Consider the following 24,737-nt stretch of genomic DNA (forward strand, 5'->3'; position numbering starts at 1 on the left):
GTTAGAGGTTAAATCTGGAGTAGAGTGTAGACACGAGGGATCACAGTCTCAGGATAAGGGATTGGCCACTTAGGATTGAGATGAGGCGAAATCTCTTCACTTAGAGGGTTGTGCACCTTTGGAATTTTCTATCCCAGAGAGCTGTGAATGCTTACTCATTGAGTATATTGGTCAAGGCTGAGATTTTTGGACTCCAAAGGAGTCAAGGGATATAGGGATCGGGCAAGGAAGTGGAGTTGAGGTTGCGGATCAGCCACGATCTTACCGAATGGCAGAGCAGGCTCGAGGGGCCGTATGGTCTACTCCTGCTCCTAATTCTTATCTTCTCCCCAGATGGCTTAATGGGCAGATACATGGCTCATTGTGGCACTGGTCCCTACAGAGTAGGAGGATCCAGGTTCAATCCTCAGTCTATGAAGGAATAGCTGACCACAGTCAGGGCAGCAGCAGCACAAATCTAACACAGCTCGGAAGGTGAAAAGTCAGCCAGAATTCTCACTCCTGATCACTAACTGGTGACCCCAGCTGGAAAGTATGTGAGTGGACATCAGATGAAGACGGCATTGGGGCTCAGTCATGATATCTCCCCACTCCCAACAATCAAACAGCCCGCTGGAACCCAGTGTCTGCTGTCACACACGAGTAACCAGCTCCTTCAAAAGGGAGGAGAAATGGGATGGGAAAGAAAGAGAGAAAATAGCCGACTTACGTTGAGGTAACGGATGGGCCGGGTGACATCGAACTTGTCCATGGTGGACAGCACAATCGACGGAGTGGTGAGAAAAAAGAGCAAAATGAAGAGTAGAAAGTTTAATAAGATGCAGCGACTCCACCAGTGAATACCCTGGACGGAAATGTTCTCCCTGTCAGAGAGCAAGAGAAAGGATAATGGTAAGTACTGGAGTCAACACACAGAATGAGCCACCACCGTAACCTACTACTCCAGCCCCTGACAGGAAGCACCAACACAAACTCCACATCACAATCTGCGTCCAGCCTATCCCCACATCGACAGCACCAGCCCATCCCACCAATCGAGAGCACCAGCCCATCCCACCAATCGAGAGCACCAGCCCATCCCACCAATCGAGAGCAGCAGCCCATCCCCACCGAGAGCACCAGCCCATCCCACCAATAAACACAACCCGCCCTCCCAATCTACACTGACCGCTCCCTCCCAATCTACACCACAGACCCCCCCAATCTACACCGACCCCCCCTCCCAATCTACACCGACCCCCCCTCCCAATCTACACCACCGACCCCCCCCTCCCAATCTACACCACCGACCCCCCCTCCCAATCTACACCACCGACCCCCCCTCCCAATCTACACCACCGACCCCCCCTCCCAATCTACACCACCGACCCCCCCTCCCAATCTACACCACCGACCCCCCCTCCCAATCTACACCACCGACCCCCCCTCCCAATCTACACCACCGACCCCCCCTCCCAATCTACACCACCGACCCCCCCCCTCCCAATCTACACCGACCCCCCCTCCCAATCTACACCGACCCCCCCCTCCCAATCTACACCGACCCCCCCCCCAATCTACACCACCGACCCCCCCTCCCAATCTACACCGACCCCCCCTCCCAATCTACACCACCGACCCCCCCCTCCCAATCTACACCACCGACCCCCCCCCCAATCTACACCACCGACCCCCCCCCCCCAATCTACACCGACCACTCCCTGCCAATCTACAGCAACATCCCCACCCTTGTAATCTACAGTTGTAATAGCCTGCCGACACTACTAGCTCACATTGTCACAAGTCACTGAGGCAGAATCAGCACCTTCTGGGGAAAAAATGGGGGGGTGGCGGGGAAACAGAACTGTTGTTAGGAGGTGTTGTCCGTTACCAGTAAATGTTCTTGGGATCTGGCGCGTAGGTCACGTTCCACTTGGAAACATCGAGGTTCTGGCTGTAGGGCGAAGGCTGAGTTTCCCTCCGATAGGTACAGTTCTGGCATCTGAATCTGTTGAAGTCACTCAGGACACTACAGAAACAAACAGAATAGGCACCTTTACATAGAATTGCATAGAATATACGGCATAGAACAGGCCTTTCGACCCACCGAGTCTGTGCTGGGGTTTATACTCCATGAGTCTCCTCCCATTCCACCTACCTCATCTCAGCCTTTCAGCATTTCTTTCTATTCCCTTTTCGCTCATGTACTCGTCTAGTTTTCTTTTGAAAGCAGCTAAGCTATTCGCTTCAGCCACTTCCTGTGGTAGAAAGCACGGCTCACTGCCTCCCAGCGACGCTGATCACTTTCATCCAACTGTGGCGTCTCTCTCGGAGAGTTTGACCAGCTTCAGAGCTGAAATACCCCCGGGGGGCCTGTTGAGAGCTGGCATGATATTGCCACAAAACTCTCATCATTTAATAACGAACTGGACCTACTGGTGAGAGACAAGCGTTCTACATTACAACAGTGACTACATGTCAAAAGTACTTCATTGGTTGCAAAGCGCTTTGGGATGTCCAAATGCAAGTTCCTTCTTTTACCGACTGAATGATCCAATATCTGACAGAGTGCAGCTATTTGAAGAGGAGCAGAGTCCTCCTAGTTAGCAGGAAGTCACAAACTGACATAAGACAGACAGAGTGAGTGGGCAAAACAAGGCAGATGGAGTTCAATTTGGGGAAGTGTGAGATCATCCACTTTGTTGGAAAAAGGATATTTTCTTCATGGTGAGAGTCAGAGCTGTGGGGGAGCAAAGGGATTTAGTTGTCCATGTACACAAATCACTAAATGCTGGCGCACAGGTACAGAAAGCAATGAAAAAAAAAGGTTACAGGAATGTTGGCCTTTATCGCAAGCGGGTTGGAACACAAAAGTGAGGAAGTGATGTTTCAGTTGTGCAGTGTCTTGATCAGACCTCAATACAGAAAGAAAATACTGCAGATGCTGGAAATCTGAAATAAAAACAGAAAATGCTGGAGATACTCAGCAGGTCAGGCAGCGTCTGTGGAGAGAGAAACAGTGTCAACGTTTCAGGTCAATGATCTTTCGTCTGACGAAGGGTCATCGACCTGAAACGTTAACTCTGTTTCTCTCTTCACAGATGCTGCCTGACCTGCTGAGTATCTCCAGCATTTTCTGTTTTTATTTCTTGATCAGGCGTCGTCTGGAGTAATGCTTTCAGCTTTGGGCACCGCACCTCAGGAAAGATGTGTTGGCCTTGGAGAGGGTGCAGTGCAAATTCACCAGAATACTGGGCCTTAAAGGGTTAAATTAGGAGGCCAGGTTGCATAAACTTGGTTTGTATTCCCTTGAGTTTAGACGGTTGAGGGGTGGACTAATAAAATAATAATCATTAAAATGATAAAGGGATTTCACCAGGTAGAGAGAGAAACTATTTCCTCTGGTGGGGGAATCCAGTGCGAGGGGGGGGGTGGGGGGGCCACAAAATCTCCTCCTCCCTTCCACCTGCTTCCCAGGCCCAACTAGGTCCCAAAGATCAGGAACAACAAATTCCCTTAACCCACGTCGTTCACAGCTCAATCCGGATGCCTCAATGCGTCCACCCTCCTCTTAAAGCATCACGCAATCAAAACAAACAGTAGCTTGACAAATATACCTGGGGACGAATTCACTTCTTGAAAAGGCCCAATTTCTGGATGCATTTTAGAAGAAGGAAATACTTGCATTGATGTGGGCCACGTGCCATCGATGTATTTTTCCCCAAAGTGCACCGACAAGGCAACATTCTGCACCAGCCACGATCCTCAACCAGCACCAAGGTGAATCACCAGTTAATCTGATCTTTGGTGTTGTTGGCTAAGAGAGAAATATTGGCCAGGAAACTTGGAGATAACTCTGCTATTTCTTCAAATAGTGCCCTGGGATGTTTTAACACTCACCATCAAGCACTCTCACCACCAACAGTGGTACAAATGCCAGTTCTGATGAAGGGTCATCGACCTGAAACGTTAACTCTGTTTCTCTCTCTACAGATGCTGGCTGACCTGCTGAATATTTCCAGCATTTTCTGTTTATTTCAGATTTCCAGCATCTGCAGTATTTTGCTTTTGTACAAATGTGGAAACTCGCTACCACAAGGAATAGTTGAGGCGAACAGCATAGATGCATTCAAGGGGAAGCTCGATAAACACACAAAGGAGAAAGGAATAGAAGGTTAGGCTGATAGGGTGAGATGAAGAGGGTTGGGAGGAGGCTCATGAGGAGCATAAACAGGCATGGACCTTTTGGGCCGAATGGCCCGTTTCTGTGCTGTAGACTCGATATAATTCTATGTAACTCCTAGGTCAGCACATAATATTGTAGAAACATAGAAGATAGGAGCAGGAGTAGGCCATTCAGCCCCTCGAGCCTGCTCCGCCATTCAATGCGATCATGGCTGATCATCCAAATTCAGTACCCTGTCCCTGCCTTCTCCCCATATCCCTTGATCACGTTAGCCTTAAGAAATATATCTAACTCCTTCTTGAATATATTTAATGAATTGGCCTCTACTGCCTTCTGTGGTAGAGAATTCCACAGGTTCACCACTCTCTGGGTGAAGAAATTCCTCATCTCTGTCCTAAATGGCTTAACCCTTATCCTTAGACTGACCCCTGGTTCTGGACTCCCCGACCATCGGGAACATCCTTCCTGCATCTAGTCTGTCTAGTCCTGTTAGAATTTTATAAGTTTCAATGAGATCCCCTCTCATTCTTCTAAACTCCAGCGAGTATAAGCCCAATCGACCCAATCTCTCCTCATATGTCATTCCTGCCATCCCAGGTAGCAGCCTGGTGAATCTTCGCTGCACTCCCTCCATGGCAAGAACATCCTTCCTCAGATAAGGCGACCAAAACTGCACACAATACTCAAGGTGCAGAGTAAAGCTCCCAATACTTAATAAAAAGAATATCAACCAGCTAATTGTAGACACTCTCACATTCTAGGCCCAGACTTACAGGGTTGCCATGGTTTCATCCTGGAAGGTAACAAAGGCGAGACCTAGCGATTTCCTGTCCAGCACCTCTTTCTCCTGGGTGTACTTGGCCATCATTTCACTCTCCAGATTAGTGTAATATTCCATTGCATCCACCTGTCAGAAAAGACAAAGAGCCTCAAGAGGTGCTGCCAACTGAGGAGGGAGGACGCTCTTAGACAATAAGTACTAGACAAAAAGATTTAATTCATTGATGCCTGTCTGTTGAAGTAATATTCCAGATTTTAAAAACATACATTAACCCAGTAATCTGCTATTGGAAATAATATTGGTGTTACCATAGTAACAATCAAATAATTCTACAGACGACCTGCCCTGCACTATTATTATGCAGGTATCATTTCACCTGGCTCTTGGTCACAGAAATTACAGCACAGTGGAGGCCATTTATGTCTGTGCTATCTCTACAAACTACTCTAATCCCTGCCCTTCTCCCGTATCCTTCGATATTCCTCCTTTTCAAATACCTATCAATGCTATTACTGTCTCTGCCTCAGTAGCTACATGTGGTAAAGTATTCCATGTTCCAGTAACCCTCTGTGTGTTGGGGGGGGGGGAGCGGAATTCAATGGAAATAAAAGCTGGGGAGAGATGTAAAACCGGCTGCTGACTCGCTATCGCCCATTTCAGACTATCGCACAAAGTCAAGATCTACGCCTATGCTTCTATGACCTCAACACTCAACATGTCCAGCCCGGGTACCTGCCCTCGGCCCGGGTACCTGCCCTCAGCCCGCCTTCAATTGCCCCACCTTACATAGGAACAGGAGTAGGCCATTCAGCCCCTCCAGCCTGTTCCGCCATTCAATTAGATCATGGCCGATCTGTACCTCAACACCATTTACCCTCACGCCTCTCGACCTGGGATTAACCTCCTCACCTGCTCACATCCTTGGAAGCTACAGCAGCAGAACTGGCCACAAGGCTTCGGGTTGATGGAAACACTTTTCCCTTCGCTCTGAAGCAGTTTGCTGTAGTATTTTCGACCATGTCCTGCCTTTCTCCTGCAGGGAAAGGGAGCAGGAAGAACACCACATTAAAATAAGAGCGTCGCTGCTTCTGCTGGCCCAACAGATCTCACGTCCCCTTCTCTTTCTCTCCCTCCTCCTCCAGGACTGCCCTGGAGTCTCCGGGAACTAAAGATTAACCTCCTGGATGCTGCTGCGAGCGACCCCGGGAGAAAAATCATTGGGGAGTTTGTTTTTTTTTTTAAATGGTGTTGTTTTCATTTTTCTTTGACCCCTTTTCATTTATTAGTTATAAAAAATATTGGAGATTGGAAATAAAGGATGTCTGACTGACAGTCAAGAATCATCCAATCGAATAACCAGGAGTTTGTTCGCTTACCAATTGGTGTGGGAATGCAGTGTCCTGTGAGGATTGACATGTCGGCTGACCAATGGCGGGAGCGTGAGACGGAGCGATTGGAGGCACGAGGCCATGTGATGAAACGTCCAAGAATGTGTCCAACCAGTGTTGGCGCCCCCCCCACCCCCACCGTCTCCCAAAAAGGCATCCAAACCATTCAAGGCACCACAAAAGAACATGCTCAAAGTGACCCTTAAAAACACAGGTTGCGCGGGAGCATCCTGCTCAAGGCACTGCCTGGTGTGGTACTGAGCCATACAGGCCGGGAGACTCCAAGGGTCAAAAGTCAGTTAGTTGACCTCAAACCCTACAATCAGCTGTCATCACCCCCCCCCCCCCCCCCCCTGCACCGACACCCACTTGAGTGAGGTCTGGGAAGGCTGACATGAGAAAGAGAGGGAGAAAAAGAGACCATAAACCATTTGAGATATTTATCTGCTAGTAATATATTGAAAATATTGTACATATTCTGCACTGAAACATACTTTCCTGTCATATTTCAGCATAGTCAAATTTATTCAAACCTCGGTCCGTTTACAAGGTAACTTTATTCTACAAAAGCCAATTGGGTTACTTTTCCCCATGTGAACTACTTTCAGTTCTAGTGCTGTCAGCCCTGGACTTACACTTTCTCAGCCAGGTCACAGTAAAGGAAGTTAACACAAAATGACCAACGATGGAACAGCTCCCAATTATGTGTAATCATAGAATCACACAGCACAGGAGGAGGCCATTCGGCCCATCGTGCCTGTGCCGGCTCTTTGAAAGAGCTCTCCAATTAGTCCCACTCCCCTGCTCTTTCCCCATAGCTCTACAAATTTTTCCCCTTCAAGTATTTATCCAATTCGCTTTTGAAAGTTACTATTGAATCTGCTTCCACCACCCTTTCAGGAAGTGCATTCCAGATCACAACAACTCGTTGTGTAAAAAATTCTCTCAGCTCCCCTCTGGCTCTTATTATCTTAAATTCTCTGGTTACTGACCATCCTGCCAGTGGAAACAGTTTCTCCTTATTTACTCTATCAAAACCCTTCATGATTTTATACACCTACATCAAATCTCCACTTAACCTTCTCTGCTCTAAGGAAGAACAGATTCTCTCATCTCTAAATGTAGGAAAGTTAAACGGCGAGCGAGGATAATTTCCACTTTCTGCCTCATCCACTCTCTGACAGATGCAGAGCAATCTTAAAGTGCTGCATGTTTCTCGCTGACAACGTACCTTTTCCACAACACCTCCACGAGGTTAACTGACCTGCCATCAAACGAAGCCAGGGTGCAGCCAAACCTGCAACTCGCCCCACCATTCACATCAAGAATGCACTGGCATTGCACCTTCTAGCCTTAAAAGGGACACACACACACACACACACACCTACATTGTGTTCTTTGTGGTTTGACGGTCCGGTCCTGAAAAACGTCCTCTGATGAACACATCCGTCTGCTCACGCAGATGTCACGCTCCATTAGCGACGCCACGCAATCTTAACCTGTTGGGTGCTACTGCCACGCAGCCTAAAACTGACAGGCAATCAAATCCGCAAAATCACCCTGCCCAAACAAGAGTCTGAGTGGCCTTAGCCTCTGATGGCTTAACAACCATTAAACTTTGTGACCTTAAAAGGGGACACCTCTCCCCCTCAGCAGATTGCACATTCACAACTCTTCAGATAATGAAGCAGTCCATGCCCGCATGCAGCAAGACCTGAACAACATTCAGGCTTGGGCCGATAAGTGACAGATAACATTCGTGCCACACAAGTGCCAGGCAATGATTATCTCCAACAAGCGAGAGTCTAACCACTGCCCCATGATATTCAATGGCATTGCCATCGCCGAATCCCCCATCATCAATATCCTGGGGGTCACCATTGACCAGAAACTTAACTGGACCAGCCACATAAATACTGTGGCAACAAGAGCAGGTCAGAGGCTAGGTATTCTGCGGTGAGTGTCTCACCTCCTGACTCCCCAAAGCCTTTCCACCATCTACAAGGCACAAGTCAGGAGTGTGATGGAATACTCTCCACTTGCCTGGATGAGTGCAGCTCCAACAACACTCAAGAAGCTCGACACCATCCAGGACAAAGCAGCCCGCTTGATTGGCACCCCATTGATCACCTGTAATGAAATCTGTTTGTCTTGATCCTGTATTCGTTTTGCACTCATGTATATTACCCTCCCCCACTGTGTATAGTTTCACTTCCTCTTTCCCGACTAACCTGGGAGGTTCCAGGTCTTGGCTCTTGGCTCCGCCCCGGACTTCTCTTACATAAAGATCCCAGGATCTGTATGACTCATTCCTGTGAACCAGTCGGTGTGTTGAGATGTTAGCTCTGATCTTAGTGATTAAAAGCCAACGGCCTAGAAATTGGGTTTTGGCTTAGCCAGGGCTTTAGCGCCGGAAGTTAGTGCCGGCGCTAAGTACCCTGCGCGCGCCAAAAATTCAGTGGCGCCGCGCCCAAACGGCTGCTGGCGCTACTGAAGGGTCTTTGCGGCGGTACATCGGCGCTAACTGCCGTTTCGCGCCGCAATTCCGGCGCTGCGGCACCCGATGCGGTGCGGCAGGCTGGGGACGTGCAGGCCTCCTCCTCCTGTTAAGGAGGAGCTGCCTGCACCCGGCCGCGGCCTGCGCAAATCAGCTTAAAAATGAGCCCGGCACCTCGGACAAGTGCCAGGCTTGCATCTGTTCCGGGGGGGGGGGGGGGAGAAGTCCAGGGAGGGAGCTGCGGGCAGGCGGCCGGCGGGAAAGTGGCCAGCTGCCGCGGGGCCTTTAATGCGCCGGCGCAAACTGGAGTAAGGCACCTCTGCCAGAACGTTGCTTGCGGCTGCCACGGGCGAGGCGGCCGCAACTCAATTTCGGAGTTCGGGCGGGTTACCACGGCAACCGGGACGCTGCACACACCGATGACGTCATCGGTGCCGGCGCAGCGCTACCGGTGCAACGCCGATTTAGGGCCCCAGGGAATTTTTAAACTGGCCATAACTCTGGCGCTAGTCCCTCTAGTGCCTCACAAGCGGCGCTAAGGCTAGTGAATTTCTAGGCCAACTTGTTTAAGTCTATAACTTCTAGTTTTGTGGTTATTGAAGGCCCATCAATTTTAATCACTAAAGAATACTAGGATGGATCGACTCCTAAAACCAGAGCGTCTGGACTTGGATCCACATTCTGCTGAAGCATCAAATCAATTTGGACACTGGCTCAAATGCTTCGAACTCTTCGCGGGGGCCTCATCCGCTAGCGAGGTAGATAAACTGAGTCTACTGACTACTCGCGTAAGTCATCGGATTTATTCGTTCATCCGGGACGCCACCTCTTACACGGAGGCCATCACTATCCTGAAGGCCCAATACCAGAGGCCGGTAAACAAAGTGTACGCCAGACATCTGCTGGCTACACGCAGGCAGCAACCAGAGGAATCAATGGACGATTTCTTACAGGGCCTAAAGGACCTGGTCCGGGACTGTAACTGCAAGGCCGTAACGGCCAACGCGTACTCTGACGAATTGGTCCGTGATTCCTTCATCACGGGCCTCAAATCGAATTATATCCGGCAGAGACTGCTGGAGAAGGAGGTCCTGGACTTAAAAAAGGCAGTGGCCACTGCGCGATCGCTGGACGTGGCCCAGAGAAACTCTGACTCTTATTCTTCCGGCCATGCGGCCCTCACCGTATCGTGCGCGCCGAGGGGGCCGCCATCTTGGAATCAGCCATCTTCCCCATCCAGGTCTCAGACCAGCTCTACGCCGCCGGAGTCCCCACACAGAAGTTCACCCAGGAGTCCTACTACAGCGGCAATGTCTCGAGGCCCGAAATGCTACTGCTGCGGCCAGGCCAAGCACCCCAGACAACGATGCCCAGCGAAGGACGCTACATGCTTCAAATGTAAGAAAAAGGGGCATTTTAGCAAAGTCTGCAGGGGGAATCCGATTTCCAACTCCGTCACCGCCTCGTGTGTGCTGTGCGGGCCGCCATCTTGGGATCCGCCATCTTTTCCCGACTCAACGGCCGCCCAGGGCCCAACAGTGGCTTCGATCACGGTGGATCAATCCAGGCCACACCCGTTGACAAAATCCATGATGGACATACAGGTAAACAGGAATTTAACTAAATGTTTAATTGACTGTGGGAGTACCGAGAGTTTTAACCACCCTAGCCTGGTACGGCGGCACTCATTAATGGTAACCCCTACACGGAGCAGAATTGCTATGGCTGCTAAGCCCCACACTTCGGACATTTTGGACTACAGTGTGGTAACACTGACTGTAAAAGGCACGGACTACAAGGATTTTAAACTCCTCGTGATGCCAGAACTCTGTGTTAATGTAATCTTGGGCCTGGACTTCCAGTGCCACCACGAAAGTGTCACGCTAGCATATGGCGGGTCCCAGCCGCCACTCACAGTCTGTGGCCTATCAACCTTAAAAATCAGCCCGCCCTCTTTATTCGCTAATCTCGCTCCGAACTGTAGGCCCATAGCGACCAAAAGTAGACGGTACAGTCTGGAAGACAGACACTTTATCAAGGCGGAAGTGGACAGACTCCTGCGGGAAGGCATTATTGAATGCAGTACCAGCCCGTGGCGTGCCCAAGTAGTCATAGTTAAAAATAGCGAAAAGAAACGGATGGTAATTGACTACAGCCAGACTGTTAATATTTATACCCAGCTGGACGCCTACCCTTTACCCTGCATATCAGAAATGGTCAACCAGATTGCGCAATACCGAGTCTTCTCGACTATCGACCTCAAATCCGCGTATCACCAGCTCCCCATTAGAACGGAGGACCGCCCATACACCGCCTTCGAGGCGAACGGGCGCCTCTACCATTTTCTCAGAGTGCCCTTCGGGGTAACAAATGGGGTCTCGGTCTTCCAACGTGAGATGGACCGCATGGTTGACGAGAATAAACTACAAGCTACCTACCCCTATCTGGACAATGTCACTATTTGCGGGCACAACCAGCAAGACCACGATCTAAATCTTGCGAGATTTTTTAAAACTGCCCTAAAGCTGAATCTAACCTACAACGAAGACAAATGTGTCTTCAACACAACCCGTCTCTGTATCCTCGGCTGTGTGGTGGAAGATGGGGTAATTGGACCGGACCCTGACCGATTATGCCCCCTAAAGGAACTGCCCCTGCCACACAATCCCAAAGCTTTAAAAAGGTGCCTGGGATTTTTTTCGTATTATGCCCAATGGGTGCCCAATTACTCCGATAAGGCCTGACCCCTCATTAAATCGACGTCCTTCCCAATATCAGCTGAAGCTCGGGAGGCTTTCACCAGTATTAAACAGGACATTGAAAGGGCTGCAATGTGTGCAGTGGACAAAAGCATTCCCTTTCAAGTCGAAAGCGATGCGTCAGACTTTGCCTTAGCTGCGACCCTCAATCAGGCTGGGAGACCTGTGGCCGCCTTCTCCCGAACCCTTCAGGGACCTGAAATCAGGCACTCTTCTGTCGAGAAGGAGGCACAGGCTATAGTGGAGGCAGTGCGGCACTGGAGACACTACCTAGCCGGCAAACGTTTCACCCTGCTCACCGACCAGCGGTCGGTGGCTTTCATGTTTAATAACAAACAAAGGGGGAAAATCAAGAATGACAAAATACTCAGGTGGAGGATCGAACTATCCACGTTCGACTATGATATTATGTACAGGCCGGGAGCCCTTAATGAACCCCCAGACGCCCTATCACGGGGAATGTGTGCCAGCATTCATACGGACAAATTACAGGGTCTCCACAACGACCTCTGTCACCCAGGGGTCACCCGACTATACCATTTTATAAAGTCCCGCAATCTGCCCCACTCCATCGAGGAGGTCAGGGCAATGACCAGAGCCTGCCGCACCTGTGCGGAATGCAAGCCTCGTTTCTACAGGCCTGACCGTGCACACCTTATCAAAGCCACACGGCCATTCGAGCGCCTAAGTCTGGACTTCAAGGGACCCCTTCCCTCTGCCGACCGTAACGTATACTTCCTCAATGTCATCGATGAATATTCCCGCTTCCCCTTTGCCATTCCCTGCCCAGACATAACCAGTGCCACGGTCATCAAGTGTCTCTGTAATCTATTCTGCATGTTTGGCATGCCGAACTACATACACAGCGATAGGGGGACGTCATTCATGAGTGACGAGCTGCGCCAGTTCTTGCTCTCGAAGGGGATAGCCACTAGCAGAACCACTAGCTACAACCCCCGGGGTAATGGGCAAGTGGAAAGGGAGAATGCTACTGTTTGGAAGGCTGTCACGTTAGCCTTAAAGTCAAAAGGCCTTCCGACCTCCCGCTGGCAGGAAGTCCTCCCAGACGTGCTCCACTCCATAAGGTCTCTGTTATGTACTGCCACTAACGCTACCCCTCACGAAAAGATGTTCGTTTTCCCCCGGAAATCCACCTCGGGCATATCTCTACCCACGTGGCTGACGTCTCCGGGGACAGTACTATTGCGGAAGCACGTGAGAGGCCATAAAATGGACCCCCTTGTGGAAAAGGTACAGCTCCTCCATGCAAACCCTCAGTACACCTATATCGAATACTCTGACAGGCGAGAGGACACTGTTTCCATAAAAGACCTCGCTCCCTCGGGGAGCGGAGAGAACGATGGGAGACTACCCGATGAAGACCTACACTACAAAGAGACAGGACGCCCAGAGGTATCAATACCCAACTTTAAACTGGAGGACACTGCAGATAACCTGGAAGACACTGCGGAGGCCCGGACAGCGGAGGAACCAGAATCCACTCCCCTAGAGGCACCCCAACCGGCTTTGCGCCGATCACTGAGAACTGCAAAACCTCCTGACAGACTCACTTACACCAACTTTTAAGAAACATCACCCCGATGGACTAAATCTATAGAAGGGGTGAATGTAATGAAATCTGTTTGTCTTGATCCTGTATTCGTTTTGCACTCATGTATATTACCCTCCCCCACTGTGTATAGTTTCACTTCCTCTTTCCCGACTAACCTGGGAGGTTCCAGGTCTTGGCTCTTGGCTCCGCCCCTGACTTCTCTTACATAAAGATCCCAGGATCTGTATGACTCATTCCTGTGAACCAGTCGGCATGTTGAGATGTTAGAGTCATAGAGTTTTACAGCGCAGAAAGAGGCCCTTCGGCCCATCGTGTCTGCACCGTCCATCAATCCCTGTCCAGTCTAATCCCATTTTCCAGCATTTGGTCCATAGCCTTGTATGCAATGGCATTTCAAGTGCCCATCCAAATGCTTCTTGAATGTTGTGAGGGTTCCTGCCTCTACCACCCTTTCAGGCAGTGAGTTCCAGCTTCCAACCACCCTCTGGGTGAAAAAGTTCCTCCTCAAATCCCCTCTAAATCTCCTGCCCCTTACCCTGAATCTATGCCCCCTTGTTATTGACCCCCCTACTAAGGGGAAAAGTTCCTCTTTATCTACCCTATCTATGCCCCTCATCATTTTGTACACCTCAATCAGGTCCCCCCTCAGCCTCCTTTGCTCCAAGGAAAACAACCCCAGCCTGTTTAGTCTTTCTTCACAGCTGAGGCGCTCCATCCCAGGTAACATCCTGGTGAATCTTCTCTGCACCCTCTCCAAAGCAATCACATCCTTCCTATAGTGAGGCGACCAGAACTGCACACAGTACTCCAGCTGTGGCCTCACCAGCGTTTTGTACAGCTCCATCATAACCTCCCTGCTCTTATATTCTATGCCTCTGCTAATGAAGGCAAGTATCCCATATGCCTTTTTAACCACCTTATCTACCTGTTCTGCTGCCTTCAGGGATCTATGTACATGTACACCAAGGTCCCTCTGACCCTCTGTACTTCCTAGGGTCCTACCACTCATTGTGTATTCCCTTGCCTTATTTGTCCGTCCAAAATGCATCACCTCGCACTTTTCAGGGTTAAATTCCATTTGCCACTTTTCCGCCCATCTGACCAACCCGTTAATATCGTCCTGTAGCCTGAGGCTTTCCTCCTCGCAATTTACCACCCCACCGATTTTCGTGTCATCCGCGAACTTACTGATCATACCCTTTACATTCTCATCCAAATCATTAATGTAGATCACAAACAGCAAGGGACCCAGCACCGATCCCTGAGGTACCCCACTGGACACAGGCTTCCAGTCACAAAAGCAACCTTCGACCATCACCCTCTGCCTCCTGCCACTCAGCCAGTTTAGGATCCAACGCGCCAAGGCCCCCTGGATCCCATGGGCTCTTACCTTCTTGACCAGTCTCCTATGCGGGACTTTGTCAAAAGCTTTACTGAAGTCCATGTAAACCACATCCACAGCATTTCCCTCATCCACACACCTAGTCACCCCCTCGAAAAATTCAATCAGATTGGTCAGACATGATTTACCCTTGACAAAGCCATGCTGACTATCCCCGATTAATCCTTGCCTCTCCAAGTGGAGACTAATTTTGTCCCTCAGAATTTTTTCCAATAATTTCCCTACCACAGATGTTAGGCTCACTGGCCTGTAATTCCCTGGTTTATCCCTGCTACCCTTCTTGAATAATGGTACTACGTTAGCTGTTCTCCAGTCCTCTGGTACATCCCCTGTGGCCAGAGAGGTTCTGAAAATTTGTGTCAGAGCCCCTGCAATCTCCTCCTTTGCCTCACACAACAGCCTGGGATACATCTCGTCCGGGCCTGGGGATTTATCCACTTTTTGGCCTGCTAAAACCGCTAGTACCTCCTCCCTCTCGATGCTAATATGTTCAAGTATGTCACAGTCCCCTTGCCCGACTTCTATGTCTACATCGTCTTTCTCCATAGTGAACACAGAGGCAAAAAATTCATTTAAAACCCCACCTACTTCATCTGGCTCCACACACAGCTTGCCACTTTGGTCCCTAATGGGCCCTACCCTTTCCCTGGTTATCCTCTTGCCCTTAATATACTTATAAAACATCTTAGGATTTTCCTTTATTTTGCTCGCCAGTGTTATTTCATGGCCCCTCCTCGCCCTCCTAATTTCCTTTTTAAGTATGCCCCTGCACCTTTTATACTCCTCTAGGGCTTCCTCCGTCTTTTGTCTTTTGTAACTGCCAAAAGCCCCCCTTTTTTTCCTAATGCATTTTTGTATATCCCTTGTCATCCAAGGTTCCCTTTGCTTGTTGGTCCCACCCTTGACCTTTACAGGAACATGTTGGTGTTGTACTCTCTCTATTTCCCTTCTGAAAGCCTCCCACTGTTTTGATGTGGATTTTCCTATAAGTAGCTGCTCCCAGTCCACTTTGGCCAGATCCTGCCTTATCTTATTAAAATCGGCCTTCCCCCAATTTAGAACCCTTATTTCCAGGCCGTCTTTGTCTTTTTCCATGACCACCTTAAATCTCACCGAATTATGGTCACTATCGCCAAAATGCTCTCCTACAGACACTTCCACCACTTGCCCAGCTACATTCCCTAGAATTAGGTCCAGTACCGCCCCCTCTCTTGTAGGACTTTCTACATGTTGGCTCAAAAAGCTCTCCTGGATGCACTTTAAGAATTCTGCACCCTCTAAGCCTTTCACACTCTGACTATCCCAATTTATATTGGGGAAGTTGAAATCCCCCACTATTATTACCCTATTATTTTCACACTTTTCTGAGATTTGCCTACATATCTGTTCCTCTATCTCCCCCTCTAGCTCCGATCTTAGTGATTAAAAGCCAACTTGTTTAAGTCTATAACTTCTAGTTTTGTGGTTATTGAAGGCCCATCAGAGACAAAACTGGAACTACTGTACAAAGTTACTTCACAGGCTTATATACAGGGGTGGTCACTACTGGTACTGCAGTATACAGGGGCTGCAGAATATAGTTCCTTCTTCAAAGTACATACACTACAATACTGCGCTCTTCTGATCCGCAGGCTGAAATTTACAATCAAATTACTGACCTTACAGGTAGCAGGTCGCTACAATTACCTGTATTCGCATAGGAACTACAAGAGCAGTGGGCTTAAAGGGGACAGAGGCTAGACCACTACAGCCCTGCTCTAGAACCCATCAGCGGTGCCATGACAAATCCAACGGGATTGTGAACATTTTTTTTTAAATACCTCGCGTCAATAACAATTCCCAGTTGTGCTTCTTACCTGTGGGCATCCAGTTCCATCAGCTTTGCCACATTGTAACAGAGCTGCACCTCCAAGACTGTGCACGTCGGGTAGGCCTCACTGAAAATGGGAAATCACAGAGTGAGGAGCGGAGCTTAGGACAACAAAGAATGGGCGCAATGTCTCTGGGTGGAAGGGGGGGGGGGGGAAGTTCACCAGCATTTCCCTGACGCTGATCACTATCTAGTGACACTTGCTGGAGAATGCACATATTTAAATATCAGGTGATCAAACTTATTGTAATGCCCCCCATGGTAAATAGCCTACCCGCACTTGACCAGGCTCACACAGAGGATAGCCACTTGAGCACGGTGCTGGAAGGCTGCCAACAGAAAGGGGACTGTACCCCAGCATAACATGTAAAAATTGTACCCCAACATAACAGCATGGGTTAGATACAGAGTAAAGCTCCCTCTACACTGTCCCATCAAACACTCCCTGGGCAGGTACAGCATGGGTTAGATACAGAGTGAAGCTCCCTCTACACTGTCCCATCAAACACTCCCTGGGCAGGTACAGCATGGGTTAGATACAGAGTAAAGCTCCCTCTACACTGTCCCATCAAACACTCCCAGGACAGGTACAGCACGGGTTAGATACAGGGTAAAGCTCCCTCTACACTGTCCCATCAAACACTCCCAGGACAGGTACAGCACGGGTTAGATACAGGGTAAAGCTCCCTCTACACTGTCCCATCAAACACTCCCAGGGCAGGTACAGCACGGGTTAGATACAGGGTAAAGCTCCCACTACACTGACACTCCAACATAGTGCCTTCACCTCAATGGCAGAAAAGCAGCTTGCCCTCCCTGGTACACACTGCCAACTCCCCCACATGCCAGGTTGTGACCTCGCCAAGCAAGGCTGTACTTTGGTGCTGGCTACTGCTCAATTATTAAAGGCCAGCAGCACGTCCTTTGGGCTACCTACCTGAAGTGTTTGGCTATGATCTCCTCACTGGCCTCCTTGGGCATCCGAGTTATAAATAAAGAGCACTTCACCTGGAAAGAGGAAGGCAGGTTTAAGCGGACGTCCAGACCAAAAGATTCATACTTTGTAGATATTACATGTCAGTTGCTATGCTGAATTTATTGGTACGGCTGTGCAGGCGACAGGAGTAGCCAGAGTTTAACATTTGGAGCAATGTATCTGCTCTCCGAGCCCAGGGTCCGCCTGGGGTGGTTGGGGCAACGTTAGCGAGCGAGGGGGGTTGTTCTGTTGGACCAGTTTTTCCCGACCTCAAACCCAACACTGATATGGGAACCAAAAGGATCGAGCTTTACAGGTAGACACACTGAGAAACCACAGCCAACCCTTACCGAGACCCCAGGAGCCTCTGATGCATTTACACATACTCACACACATAAAGATAGATTTGCATTTATATAGCGCCTTTCACGACCACTGGACGTCTCAAAGCGCTTTACAGCCAATGAAGTACTTTTTGGAGTGTAGTCACTGTTGTAATGTGAGAAACACAGCAGCCAATTTGAGCACAGCAAGATCCCACAAACAGCAATGTGATAATGACCAGATAATCTGTTCTTTAGTAATGCTGACTGAGGGAGAAATATTGGCCAGGACACCGGGGAGATCGCCCCATGAAATGCAAGTCTTTCTTTCTATCATCGCACTGCAGCAACTCGCCAAGGCTTCTTCGGCAGCACCTCCCAAACCCGCGACCTCTTCCACCTAGAAGGACAAGGGCAGCAGGCGCATGGGAACACCGCCTCCTCCAAGTCACACATAATCTTGGCTTGGAAGTATATCGCCGTTCCTTCATCGTCGCTGGGTCAAAATCCTGGAACTCCCTCCCTGTGGGAGTGCCTTCACCACATGGACTGCAGCGGGTCAAGGCGGCGGCTCACCACCACCTTCTCAAGGGCAATTAGGGATGGCCAATAAATGCTGGCCTTGCCAACAACGCCCACATCCCATGAATGAATAAATGAATAAATATGGCTCAGCTCCTCACTGATAAACTTGCTGAGCCATCACAGAAGGCTGCGGTGCCTCGGGGTCATGCCCGTCGTGCCCTTGTGAAGGTGGAGATGGCAGAAACTCTACGTTTGTAAACAGGGCATTCGCAGGTTTATCTTGGACCCACGAGACTGATCAGGTGATTTAAGTCATCATGTACAGGGAAACAGGCCAGCAGTGGGGAGGGGAGTGTCGAGGATTTAACCCTTTGGTGAGTGGAATAACGACACCAGGTCCTTTCAGTAACTACAACAACAACAACTTGCCTTTATATCGCGCCTTTTCCCTAGCAAAATGTTCCAAGGCGCTTCACAGGAGCGTTATCAAATAAAATTTGACACCGAGCTACTTAGAGATATTAGGACAGGTGACCAAAAGCTCAGTCAAAAAGGTAGGTTTTCAGAGAGGGTCTTAAAGAGCAGAGAGGTTGAGGGAGGGAATTCCAGAGCTTAGGGTCTAGACTGCTGAAGGCACGGCCACCACTGGTGGGGTTTGAAGTGGGGGATGGACAATAGGCCAGAGGTGGAAGAACACAAGAGTTCATGGAGAGCTGTAGGAGGTTCCAGAGATAGGGACTGGGTGGACCAGGAGGAATTTGAACATGAGGAAGAGTATTTATATATCTGGGCAAACATCAATACTTGAGGAAACCCTTCATCCCAAGACTCCAAACCAAACCACTGAGTAAAACACACACACAAAGTTTCTGTTTGTCCGATATGAACTGCATACCCTCTCCCTGCGGAGAGACACTTACCCAAGTCCTTTAGGTGCAGAAGTGTGGCGCAGGTCGGGCAAGGACAATATCAGGCTCACCTACGATGCCCTCCATACTTGAATAGCCAAGGCTGGCTGTCTAAGAGAGCTCACAGCGCGATGTCTGAGCAACTGGATAAGATGCTGGGGGGTGGAACTATGAGAAGCAGCAAGAGCCTAAACTCAGGGACCCCTTGTCTCCTTTCCCCTCACACCCCCCCCACCCCCCCCCAGGGTACTGCTGCTGTTAGCCCAGTGAAAACCACCAAGTTTACCAGCACAGAGCTTTGATAAGCTTCCTGTTGCTTGTCCAGCCAGGATCACTCTACCTGTTAGGGCATTGGTGATCTGGAAGCAGTGACAGATCCCATTGGTGAGCCAACCAGTCACCAGCAGTGCCCTGGAGACCTGCGCGGTCAGCTACTGAGTTAGCGGGTCTGCCACAGAGGGTTGACTTGGCTCCGAGCTTCCATCGACAGGCTTCCTTGGAGTCCAAAAAAAATCACTCTCAGGATGTGGGCGTCGCTGGCAAGGCTGGCATTTATTATCCATCCCTAGCTGCCCTGAGAAGGTGGTGGAGGGCCTTGTACTTGAACTGGCATTAGCTGCCCTGGGTAGTGGTTTGGAATGGCTTGTTAGGCCACTTCAGAGGGCAGTTAAGAGTCAACCATGTTGTTGTGGGGATAGGAACCACACACAGGCCACACCAGGTAAGCACAACAGAGTTCCTGCCCTAAAGGACATTAGTGAACCAGCTGGGTTTTTACAAGAATCCAACAGTTTCATGGTTACTTTTATTTCAAGATTTTATTTTTTTAAATGAATTCAAATTCTCACAACTGCCCACGGTGGGATTATGAACTTGCATTCTCTGGATTATTAGTCCTGTCCTCGGGTTTACTAGTCCAGTAGCACAGCCACTACACTAGCATACCTCCTCAAAGGACCCCAGGAGGCTAGCGATTACACATGCCTGGGTGTAGGCTGGGCCGAGGAGAGGTGGGAAGAGGCGAATCATAGTATGAGGCCATTCAGCCCATCGTGCCTGGTAAAGCTATCCAATTAGTCCCACTGCCCCGCTCTTTCCACATAGCCCTGTTATTTTTCCCCTTCAAGTATTTATCCAAATCATCTTTTGAACGTTGGTATGGAATCTGCTTCCACCGCCCTATCAGCCAGTGCAATCCAGATCACAACAACTCGCTGCGTCAAAAAAAGTTTCCTCACGTCGCCTCTGGTTCTTTTGCCAATCACCTTACATCTGTGCCCTCTGGTTACTGACCCCTCTGTCACTGGAAACAGTTTCTCCCTGTTTACTCTATCAAAACCCTTCATGATTTTGAACACCTCTATTAAATCTGCTCTAGATAGAGGTAGAATTGGATTTCAGCACGCAGAGGCCATGGCACTAGAACTGGCACTAGCTGTAATGTATGTAATGTATATATACCTTAAGGGAGAGAACTACTTTTTACAGCTCCTGTATACTGTAGTACCGGCAGTGACCACACCTGTATATAAACCCGGAGTAGTGATCTGTATAGTTAGTTCTAGAGTAACCCTCATTCAGTAAACACCTGTTGAATCGTTCCCTGCAGTCTGTTGTCTGATTATTGAAGGACACAACATTAAGATACACGGACCTAACATTGGCGACGAGGCAGATTCGAACCTACCTGCAACTCTGCATCACCTCCCGGGGATTCGCTCCTGGAGAACAGTGGAAGAAGGTCGAGTCCAGAAGCACGGGCGTCGACCACGGGCAACCGCCCAGTCATCCAGCAGAGATTTGAGCATCGCAGGGGAGGCTGTCGAGAGCCAGGCTTGGCTTTCCAGTCACGGTGGTCCAGCAGCACGGGCTGGCAAGAGGTACTGCGCAGACCCTTCCCGGACAGCGGCGGGCTAGAGCCCGACCGAGCGGCACAGAAAAAGGCCGAGCAGCGTCGACGGGAGAGAGAGGGCAGAGCGCACAGGGCGCAGCCGGTGTTCAGGACCGAGCGGCGTCAACGGGGGAGAGAGATGAGAGAGAGCAGAGCGCAGCCGGTGTTCAAGGGCCGAGCAGCGTCAACGAGGGAGAGAGGCGCGCAGGAAAACGCGAGGCGCTGCCATTGCCACGAGGACCGCAGAGAGCGGCGTTGGCAGCAGCACAGGAGCAGCGCACGAAACCCACAGGGCGTCGCCATTTGCCACGAGGACTGCCGAGAGCGGCGTTGGCAGCAGCGCGGGAGACGCCATTTTAAGCCGCAGCGGGGAAGAAAGGAAAGCGCGGGAGACGCCATTTTAAGCCAGTCTAACCACATCCAAAAATGCCGAAGAGTGGCAGTATCACAGCGTTCGACAATGAAGTCGAAGATTGGACGACATATGTCGAACGCATAGAAGTATACTGCAAGGCGAATGAAGTGCCAGATGACAAGAAAGCGCTGGTATTGTTGAATTCAATGGGTGCAAAAACGTATGGCTTACTACGAAACCTAGTAACCCCAGAGAAGCCAGTAGAAAAGGATTTTGAAAACATAGTGTCAATCCTACAGGACCACTTAAACCCCACACTGCTGCTGATAGCAGAAAGATTTAAGTTTCACAAAAGGAACCAGCATAAAGATGAAAGTAATGCTGAGTATTTAACGGAACTGCGCAAGCTAGCGAAACACTGCCAGTTTGGAACGGGACGAGCAGATACTTTAAGGGACAAGTTTGTGTGTGGGCTTCAAAGTGAAGGAACCCAGAAACGGCTTCTATCAGAAAAGGATCTTACACTGGACAAGGCTTTCAGCATTGCAGTATCACATGAAGCAGCAGCACGGGGCACTGCAGAGATACAACGGAGACCGCAAGAATATGGCACAAATTAAATGTCATACGGAACAGTGAAATGCTATCGCTGCGGCAGAACAACACACGACCATAATGATTGCTGGTTCAAGGACAAAGTGTGCAGACAGTGTGGAAAAGTAGGACACATAGCAAGAGTCTGCAGGTCGGGAAAGAAAACCAGCAGCAAGAAATCTCCACAGGAGAAGTACAAGAAGGTACATAAGGTGACGGAGAGTAGTTGAGACGAACAGAAGAGTGATACAGACTCCGGAAGCAAGGAGCTGGGTTGTCTGAAACTACATAATGTGATCAAAATGGAGGATCACCAAACTATCTGGGTCACGCTCAAGATAGCAGGAGTCCAAGTGAAAATGGAATTGGACACAGGATCAGCCCTAACAGTCATAAACCGAAGGGACTACAAGCGGCTATTCTCACATATACCCTTGAGAGATACAAAGATTGTCTTGAAGACGTACACGGGGCAAAAAGTCTACCCCAAAGGAAAAATAAGGGTGAACGTTATATATAACGGCAAGGAAACACCAAAAATAGACCTATATGTATTGCCAGATGGAGGACCACCACTACTAGGACGTGAATGGATCCGGAAGATACAGCTAGATTGGCATTCCATACAGGCACTGACTGTGGCTGACAAAAAGCATGACGACGTCACACCTGGGCGACTGTCAAAGATCATAACCGACGCGAAAGAAGTGTTCCAGCAAGGACTCGGAACACTAAAAGGCATGACAGCGATGATTAAAATTGAAGAAAACGCAAGGCCAAAATTTTTTAAGGCCAGACCGGTACCTTATGCGATCCGCCCAGCCGTCGAAGCAGAGCTGGAGAGTCTGGAACGTTCAGGTGTACTGTCCAAGGTAGACTGGAGCGAGTGGGCTACACCCATCGTCCCTGTGATGAAAAAGTCATTGAGCAGCACACCTGGGGAACCAAGGAAGGTTCGCATCTGTGGGGACTTTAAGGTAACAGTGAACCCGGTCCTTCACACCGTACAATATCCACTTCCGCGGATTGAAGATATTTTCCCCTCGCTATCTGGAGGGAAATGCTTCACTAAGGTTGATCTGGCCCAGGCGTATCTGCAAATGGAGGTAGAAGAAGCATCAAAAAAATACCTCACAATCAACACCCATAAAGGTCTCTACCAATACAACCGGCTGGTATTCGGGGTAGCATCAGCTCCGGCTATTTGGCAGAGGGCAATGGAACAAGTCCTGCAAGGGATCCCAGGGACCCAGTGTTATTTGGGCGACATCCTGGTCACAGGCGAAAATGACAGTGATCACCTTGCCAACCTGGAGCAGGTGCTCACTAGCTTGCAGGAATATGGGCTCCGAGCTAACCGCCCCAAATGCGAGTTTTTTAGAAAACAGATCTCGTATTGTGGCCACGTTATCGATAAAGAGGGGTTACATAAGTCCCCAGAGAAGATTGAGGCAGTAGTCAAGGCTCCAGCACCGGAAAATGTGTCACAACTGAGGTCGTTCCTCGGGCTGGTAAACTACTACCATAAGTTCTTGCCAAATTTGTCTACAATACTACACCCATTGAACACCCTACTGCAAACTGGGGTGCCATGGAAGTGGAGTGACGAATGTAGACGAGCTTTCCAGAAGAGCAAAACACTGATCACATCGAAAGAGGTATTGGCCCATTACAACCCGGCATTACCAATTCGGTTGGCATGTGATGCGTCACCTGAGGAAATCTACATGATATAAGGGGTTAATTTCAAGTGCTTGCTGGGTAAAAGTTTTCAGACTTGACACAGGTAAAGAGTCGATGTGTAACTAGAGCTATTGCACGAACCTGGATTACAGCCAAGAACAGATGTCTGCCCACCTAATAAGAATGTAGAAGTGAAACAATGAGTTCCTTTGATGTACCCAGTGACCGGACAACTTGCGACCGTAAGCCCAATACACGATTAAGATTAAAGAGGACCTCCGGTTACACGATTCATGCCCTGTTATAGATTAACGGTTGACTTATGTGTCCAGGATCCTTCTGTCAATATGTTATTTCTACCTGATGATTAATCTAAAATGTATCCTGATAGAGGAACAAAGGAATGTCAATCAAACTTGTTTGTTACACTGTATAAATATGGAACGCTTACGCTGTATCATTGGAATAGTAGCCTCACCCCTTGAGTAGAGGTGCTGATTCCCCTTGCAAGAGAAATAAAAGGCCTGTCCGTCTGACGAATCCAAGAGTGTATTGAGTCATTACCCAGAGCTAAGAAGTAAGGCACTTCTACAATTGGCATTGGAGCGGTGCTGTCGCACAAATTCTCGGACGGCTCAGAGAGGCCAATAGCCTTTGCATCACGATCACTAACCTCAGCCGAGCGTAACTATGCCCAGATTGACAGGGAGGCCCTCAGCCTAGTGTGGGGAGTGAAAAAGTTCAATCACTATCTGCACGGGCAGAAGTTCACCTTGCTGACTGACCACCAACCACTTGTCTCCATCTTTAATCCAAAGAAGGGCGTTCCGGTGATGACTGCGCAACGGCTACAAAGATGGTCCCTTTTTCTAGGGGCGCAGCAATATGAAATCAAGTACAAGGGCACGAAACAGCATGGAAACGCTGATGGGCTATCACGCCTGCCACTGCCTACTGCGGAGGAAGCACCAGCAGTGGATCCTGTCGAAATATTTCATTCGACTATAATTGAATGCTTGCCAGTAACTAACGCTGGTATAGAGAAGG

General features: G+C 49.4%; 1 protein-coding gene across 1 annotated transcript in view; it reads right to left on the reverse strand.

Annotated features, from left to right (window-relative positions):
- LOC147113105 (mechanosensitive cation channel TMEM63B-like) overlaps positions 1 to 24,737 on the reverse strand; it is a 67,040-nt gene that overhangs the window by 17,042 nt on the left and 25,261 nt on the right. The window contains 6 exon segments of the mRNA XM_085997978.1: positions 710 to 863; positions 1,871 to 2,008; positions 4,939 to 5,072; positions 5,856 to 5,979; positions 16,422 to 16,502; positions 17,373 to 17,443. Coding sequence (XP_085854104.1) covers positions 710 to 863; positions 1,871 to 2,008; positions 4,939 to 5,072; positions 5,856 to 5,979; positions 16,422 to 16,502; positions 17,373 to 17,443 — 702 coding nt within the window.

The sequence above is a fragment of the Somniosus microcephalus genome, chromosome 9 (assembly GCF_052327205.1).
Source record: "Somniosus microcephalus isolate GS21.2 chromosome 9, FLI_Smic_1.0, whole genome shotgun sequence".
Lineage (NCBI taxonomy): Eukaryota > Metazoa > Chordata > Chondrichthyes > Squaliformes > Somniosidae > Somniosus > Somniosus microcephalus.